Genomic DNA, 8,201 nt, shown 5'->3' with positions numbered 1-8,201 from the left:
GAGTGACACTATTATTGAAAGAAAATTTGATGTTTTCTGATAGTTTTAATGATATTTCTAATTTTTTTCTACTTCCTAATATGATAATGATACTTTTTAAGGATTATATTATTTTATATTTTTCTTTTTTTTATCACATCTATCATCTTTTCCACATTTTTTTTCTCCCCTTCATTTCTCTAACATAGTTCACTAATCAAAATTGTTAGAAAGAGAGTTTAGTTAGAGTCTATAATAATGAACCAATTGAATTAGAGATTTAGGATTATTTGAAGAGAAAAAGAAGAAAGAGAAAAGTTGGAGAGTAAAATGAAAATGAAAATGTGGAAGGAGGGAACCATTGGCTTGAGAAAAATAGTCTCCGAGGGCGACGCTTGAGCAGTGATGCAAAGGAACTAAGAAAAACAACAAAGAACTTCATTTCTATGCCGATAATTCAGCGTATAAAGTTGGAACATCAACCTTCTCATTCCAATATTATCTCTTAATTACTTCATTCAGACACAGAGACAGAAAGGAAAAACATTATCGTAACTCATCTTCTTCCTTCTCTCTTTCGAGAGTTCGCTACTTTCGCTTCAACTTCCGAAGCTCCATGCATGGCTTTCTTTCATCTTGCTCATAGCTAATGCCCTCTTCTTTTCAGGTCCTTCTCTTCTCTTCCTCATTCATCTTCCATTATTCTCTTTCTTCCCCTTCTATCTCATCATTCATTTATTCAATGCACTTTCAATTTTTCTCTTTTTTCTTTCTTCTTTTCTCTTCGATTGGAATTCCTTGGTTTCATACCTGCAGGTTCTTAGCTTCTATGGAAAATCTTTATTTTATACCTGTCAAAATTTAATATATAATCATCATTCAAATTTCTTTTAATGTGAGCTTTGAAGAGATTCCATATTTTGTTCATAAACTAATTAAAAACTATAATTTGCACAAACATAAATTACTGATTTTCTTTCATTTAGCTACAAAGATGTCAGGGGAACACGATGCATGGGGAAAAGCCACGTGTATATATATAAATGTTCTTTATGCTATTTATACATAATGATTTTACAATCGTTTCAATCCTCTGCTTCACGATAACTCATTTGTCTTTTTACTTTTTCTTTTTTACAAAAATTTTAATTGATATATTTGACACCTAATTAACAACCCTAATGCTGATAAAAATTACTAATAATACTATTATTTTAATAAATTTTTATATTATTTAATTACAAATTTATTATTATATACAACTTACTCGTTGTCAACATATATTTTTTTCTACTTTAATTGTATTTTAAGTCTCACAATGACCATGCAATTTTTTTCTCTTAAAATTCTAAGTGCCCCACTTACATCCTCTTTTTTATTTATTTTTTTGATCTTGATTGTATCCAATCAGAAACTATTATTACTCTTTCACACTCATTTTTTTCACTTTCACTTTACAACTTTTTTAATAATAAAATATTATAAAATAAATAGAAACAAATTTTTGAAATAAAATAACTATATTTTTTATTATTAAACAAAAATATAAAAGAAATGATGTCAAACTATAATGTTACAATAAAAAAGCTTAACAGGTCATTATTGGACTAATGGGTCAAAATTGGATGCTTGTATTATGCATAGCACGAGGAAAGCATACAAATGATCAATAAATCAGAGAATTTGATTGGTTTTCGTTTGCATTTATTTATTTTTATATTTAACAGTTGACACTATTTATACTTATTTCATATTCATTGAACATTATGAGCTGTGAAATGAGAATGTGTGATGTAGGCCACTAAAAAAAATAGGCTGCTTCTTTCTTCTTTCTGCACCTCCATATGTGTTTTTTGGCACCCCATAGTAAATATAAAATTACCGTTTTGTTTTTAGTAAAAAATTTAAACCTTAAAATCCCATTCACCTTCTTCTTTCTTCTGTTTCCTCTCATGATGTCACCCCAAAAGCATCCATTTGCTCTTCTTGAAGGTATTTTGGTGGTTCTTGACACAGTTTGATAGCATTTGGCATTCTGTCATGGAAAAGGTTAGTTTTTGAGTTCTATTTTACCCTTATCTTGCATTGGTTTGTCACTGCTATTTGTGTTGCTCAGTATTTTCGTGTTTTGAAAATCTTTTCTATGTAAGTGAGAAGGTAACATAGAACTCAAGTGTAATCAAAAACAACTTTTTCATAAAATATATGCGGATTATATAAATCAGAAGATAGTCTCATATCAAATATTAGGTTCCAGATTATGTATTACAAGATATGTGTTTTTGAAAAAAATCAGAAGTTATTATTGGTTAAGGTATTAGGTTCTAAATTATGTAATTCAAAACACTTTTTTAAAAAAAAAATTCGGATTACATATTCCAGAAACTAATACCGAATTTAGAAATAATTTTTAGTTTATTTGATTCATAATATATATTTTTGAAAAACATTAAATTTTTTTTGAATTGATCAATCTATAAAATACTTGAAGACTAAAATTTGTTACGAATTATGTAATTAATCTAGAGATTCGTCTAATTACACAATTCAAAATATATATAAAGAAACACATCATAAACAACAGCAAAACGAAAATTTACCATAAAACAATCACCTCCGACTACGATGACCACCTCCAATCACTAGATACACAAATCAACAACACCAAAACAACCAACAACACCATCAACACTCTCTTCACCCACCAACAATAAAACACCAACCCACAACCAAAACTGTAAACATTTTAACATTTTTAGACACGGATATTTGTGCAATTATAAAACTTATGTGAGCGTCGCAAGAACATAGAGATGCAAGAAGCCGCTAAAATATTATTGTTTCAATAAATTATTTCTATCCACTTAAAAAAAAGTTAAACAAATTTAAATAATAAATAAATTAAATATATTTTTTTAAATTTAGGTTATATTGTAGAATTTTAATTTTAGATATAATTATTTAACATATAAATAAATATAAATTATAATACACGTATATATTTTTTTTAAATAATATTTGTTTATTAAAACATAATTATTACTTTATAAAACGTGTTGAATTATAACTGTTTAAGTAGGGGCTAAATAGATCGAACAAAAAATGGCATGATTTGGTTGTGTTCATCATTTAGCAATTTCTGCTTGACCCAGTGATTTTAGACCTACATCCAATTAATTTTTGAAATTTTAAAATTACTTCTCATTCTAAAATTAAAGATTTAGAATTAAAAAATACATTCGAGAAAGAAAATTTGGAATAGATTTTTGTATTATAGAAATAAAATTTCAAAAACTCAATTTTAAAATATAAAAAATATATTTTATAAAGAAAAAAATAAAAAATTCCAAAACTATATTTCTAAATCTAGAAAAAAGTGTTTCAGAAACTCAAATCCAGAATAAATTTTAAGTTCTACTAGCACCTATTTAAAACTATACGATTTTTTTAGTTATTTTGCACAGGTGATCGAATTGTTGGGTGAAAAAGCAATCACCTCATCATTTTGTTAGCTTTAGACATTTTGGGTCGGCCTTGAATCGAATCCATATTAATTAACAAATTGTTTTGACCTGTTATAAAATAAAAGAATTTAAATAAGAAACAAATAAATTATATTTTTTAAATTTAAGTTATGTTATTTAATTTTAATTTTAGATATAATTATTTAATGTGTAAAATATAAAATATTTATATTTAAAAATAATATTATTATTTTATAAAAGATATGGGTTGATAAGTGATTTATGTTTTGGTTAAGATAATCAAAACGTTCACCACTTACATTTCTTATGCAATTATATTAAAACTCCTAATATTATTATTTTAATATTTTTTATATTATTAATTTTAAATTTATTTGTTATTATATATATTTAATTTTAAATCTAAGGGTTATAAAAAAGTATCATTTTTCTCTTTGTTAAAGGAGGTGTAGTGAAAATAAAGTTGAATGAGTGATATATAAGGTTTTGTGTGTTGAAACGTTGGATTGATACCTTTGTTGTTGTTGTTGTGATTAAAGTGTAAGAATGGATAGCGGTGTAGGCTGCAAAGTGACAGGGATTAGGCAGATTGTGAGGCTAAAGGAAATGCTGCAGAAGTGGCAGAACGTTACTTTAGGGCCAAAACCTTCCATCCCCACCATTTCTGATCAAGTGCCTAATGATGGAACCTTGAAGCCATTGATCAACAAAAGGGTAGTGAATGTTATGAACTGTGAATCAGACACAGAAGAGAGCTGCCAAAGTCCTGAACCGCTTCCACCACCTGATGTTCCAAAGGGATACTTGGCAGTGTATGTTGGACCTGAGCTCAGGAGGTTCATCATTCCCACCACTTACCTCAGCCACTCTCTCTTCAAGGTTTTGCTGGAAAAGGCTGCTGATGAATTTGGCTTTGATCACAGTGGAGGCCTCACCATCCCTTGTGAGATTGAGACCTTCAAGTACCTTCTCAAGTGCATCGAGAATGAGCAGAAAGACCAACTCAATGATCCCACCCGTGAGTTATAATTTCCATTCATCTAACTTCTTTTCTTTCTTTCTTTCAGATATATTCAACTCCACAACCTTGCAAATTCACTTGTTTTGTTTATTTAAGTAACCTTGTGACTTTACATGAAAGTGCAGAAAGTGAAAGCTCGGGAAGTGTGGAAGAGTAAGTAGTTGTCGAATATTTGTGGACGTCCAAAATCATAGGCTGGCTTAAGGTGCAAAAGTGGATCTCCTTTGGTACCATGTTTTTGTTCTGATTTGTTGTGTATATGATAATAGTTAGAAATATTTCAAGCGCCTTGGCACCAATATTATCTTAGTGGTTCTTATTAAACCTACATTTGTTCTATGTTTTGGTAAAGACCTATGCATCACATCTTCAACACTCAACTGCTTTTCTAACTCAACTCTCTTTTTCTTTATTCATCTGCAAATCGAACCACTTCAATTTTTTTTACTAAACCATTTAGGAATGTGAAAAATTAGCATTTGTGGCCTATTATTTTCATATAAGTGATTCTCAATGCCTCTTATTTATTTGTGAGGTGATATGGGTACTCCAAATTCTGATTTCAGATCCTTCTCATAAACCTTTCCTGCTTCTTAAATAGCAAGACAAGACTTCCACTTGTGCATTTATATATATCTTAAGTGAAACATTTTTTTTATCAGCTTCTTAATTCAAACATTCATGAGATATATTTATTTAGTAACGAGTTAATGTATAACCTAAATCTTACAAAATTATAAAGCAAAGTTCACGTCCCACTTATATATACTATGATTTGTTTAAATCTATAATCAATCTGCAATCTTCATCAATTTTCGGTCTCTATTCATCAAAACATATGTTTAAAGATGTGAATATACTAGATTTCTTTATGTGTCTTAGAGATTTATGCATTTATTTGAGCATATGATATATATATAGTAATATGATTCCTAAGAAGATTTCATATTTACTCATTTTAGCTTCTACAGTTATTTTATTATTGATATAATAGGAAAGCAACATACGCTTCCAACTTTGCTTACATTCAATGAGTGATTGGCTTCTCATTTAAAAAAAATTGTGGGGACTTTTGGCACAGTGGAATTATATTAGAAGTAGTAGGAACTGAGATGATAATGACAAGAATTATTTCACATGATCAATGAAGTGGGTAATTTGATTTTATAATTAAATAAAATATCAAAATTTATTTTTTTAATGCTTAAAGGAGAAAAATAGATTGTATTCAGGTGACGCAGTAAGAAAAAAAAAAATAGGAAAGAAGCAAAGAAACCAATTATTTCGTTAGGCTTAAAATTAAAATAATGAAAGTACTATAAAATATCATTTCGAATAGAGTAGAATTTTTGAAATTTTAAACTAATTAAATTAATTACGTTGTTGCTTCCAATTGAGTAACAGTGTAAATCAGATTTTCATGGCTCAGTAACAATATGTTGCATGATGAGATTTTGAGTATGAGACTTTTTTTCATTTACTATTTTAAATAAAGGAAGAAAATGGGGGAAATGAATTTAAAAAGAAGAGAAAATAGTAAAAAGTAGAATGAAATTCTTTTACGAGATTATTTGGTTGAAAAAAATAAAAAATAAATATTTTGAATTAAATTACCAAAACACTCTTTAATTATTATGTATAGTAAATTAAAATTGTTACCAATGCAGTCAATTATGCAAACTATAATTGATTAGTATAGAAAAAATAATATAACAAATTAGGATGTAAATTATTTAATTTCAATCAGTTGTAGTTAAGTTGGCATTTTTGTTAGTTAGAGGTTAATCAATCTTATAAAAATCATAATTAGTTCTGAATAAGACATAATCGATTGATTAAGAGTGGTCCTCTTGGTAGAGTACTTTCACAAGCATCTTCAAATTGGAAATATTCTCTGGTGCTTAACTCCGATATGCTCAACACTTTGTACCCAAAAAATAAAAGAAATGCTGTAAGCGTGGCCCAATGTGTTTAGAGTTAATTTACTCTTTAGATTTGGGCTTAACTAATCGGCAATGCACATATACAAGTGAAGGAGACCAACGTTCTTATGGAACTATTGGTTTGTAATGGTTGTGTGTTCAGGTGTGTTTTATAATATTTCATTGCTAAACTTTTTTTTCACTTTAAGATGAGCAACATGTCAATTTCGGTAAATGAGGTTTGGAGAGGGATTTTGATCGCAATAGTTAACGAGGTTTAGAAACACATAAATAAGATAATGTTTAAAGGGGAAGTGCGTTGGTCCAATTAAAGACTTGGTCTTGGGTTACATCCAAGTCACAGTCTGTGCATTTCTTCTTTTCTGATTGATGCATAGACCCGATAGTTTGTATGGGGATGATCACATGATGTATTCATTTAAGACATATGATTTTTTTTCTCAGGTGACTTTCTCTGGTTAAGCTATGAGTGTTCTGTATAGGCATACATGAGCTTATGTCCACCGAGAGTGGTTAAGGTTGTGATTATGTATAAGGGTTGAACCATTCCTAAAGTTGCTTATTTATTCATTTTTTATTGCTAATAAAAAAAACATGAATCGGAATTTCTTTTCTAAGATCTCTATAATTCACTTATTCAGAATCTGGATATATATGGAACTATTGGTATGTATGAAATATGTTAAGAAAAAGTGTTTTAATTTAGTAGTTTTGAATAGTTAATTTTTTATGGAGGAAGAAAGTGTGTTTTGTAGGTTATAGGAGATATTCTAAAAGTGATTATAAGGAGGGTTAGCGACTCTTTGTTTGCTTGACAGGAGTGCAAGAGGAAAGACATAATTTTATTAAGGAGTTCTTCTATATGTTTGTGTGAATATATGATGAATTCATGTATGAATTTTTTTTGTAAAGAAATTCCTTAAGAGACTCGTTATTATAGTGATTGTTTATGTTTTTGTTGCTAGATTTGTATTTTTCTTCGGCTTTGTCTCGTGTGAGTTTTATTGATTATTATGTTTTTTGGAATTTTAACCTTAAATTATAATAATTATTTTTTCTAAGTGTTTATAGCAAGTAAGAATGTGTGATTTTAATTTTAATTTTCTTTTTTTATTTATATTTTTTTTTGATAAAATAAATCTGATTTGTTTTCCTTCAAGTTGGGAATTATACAATCCTTGGACTAAATGCATATTATTTAAAGTAAATTAAATTGTAATTTTGAACGGGTATACTGTAGGTATTTTTGGTCTAGCAGTGGAACAGAAAACCTGTGGACAAAGCTAAAAATACATTAAACTAAATTCTCTTATAATTCTCTCTTTTTTTCCTTAAAATTACTTTTCTTGTCTAATAATTGTGGTTAGGATTTTAATTTTGTTATGAAAATATTACAAATTACCAATAAGGTAAGCATATCTGATAGATAATTGAGTTACTTAATATGTTGCCAGGATTTTATTTTTTTTAAGTACGTGTACGAAGAAATTTGTAAGAAGAAACAAAACCCATTTCGGTGATTTCTTGATTTTTGCATCTTGAAAGGAATCTCCTACTATAGGTTAAGAAATATCATTGCTGAACATAAATTTTTATCTGTATAATATATAACTAAAGAAAATAATATGATTTATTATTTTTTTTTGCCCAAATCCAATAATTGACCCATACAAAACAGAAGGAGAGAATTTAAGTCTTATTTGATTTAGTTTTATGATAATAAAAAATGGTTGTACTTCTGATTATTAATTCTATTTCAATTTCATATTTTTT

The 8,201-nt window shown here is 28.1% G+C and overlaps 1 protein-coding gene across 1 annotated transcript; it reads left to right on the top strand.

The window, feature by feature from the left end:
• Positions 1–500: 500 nt before the first annotated feature.
• On the top strand, positions 501–4,831 carry LOC137821844 (uncharacterized). The gene is made up of 4 exons (XM_068626619.2): positions 501–646; positions 1,950–2,028; positions 4,004–4,482; positions 4,611–4,831. Exons 3-4 carry the CDS (start codon positions 4,011–4,013, stop codon positions 4,640–4,642), a joined length of 504 nt encoding a protein of 167 aa, XP_068482720.1. The 5' UTR covers positions 501–646; positions 1,950–2,028; positions 4,004–4,010; the 3' UTR covers positions 4,643–4,831.
• Positions 4,832–8,201: the final 3,370 nt, after the last annotated feature.

Source organism: Phaseolus vulgaris, chromosome 9, assembly GCF_051622355.1.
Source record: "Phaseolus vulgaris cultivar YP4 chromosome 9, ASM5162235v1, whole genome shotgun sequence".
Taxonomy (NCBI): domain Eukaryota; kingdom Viridiplantae; phylum Streptophyta; class Magnoliopsida; order Fabales; family Fabaceae; genus Phaseolus; species Phaseolus vulgaris.
The sequence above is the reverse complement of the archived record's forward strand: the minus strand, read 5'-3'. Positions and strand labels throughout refer to the sequence as shown.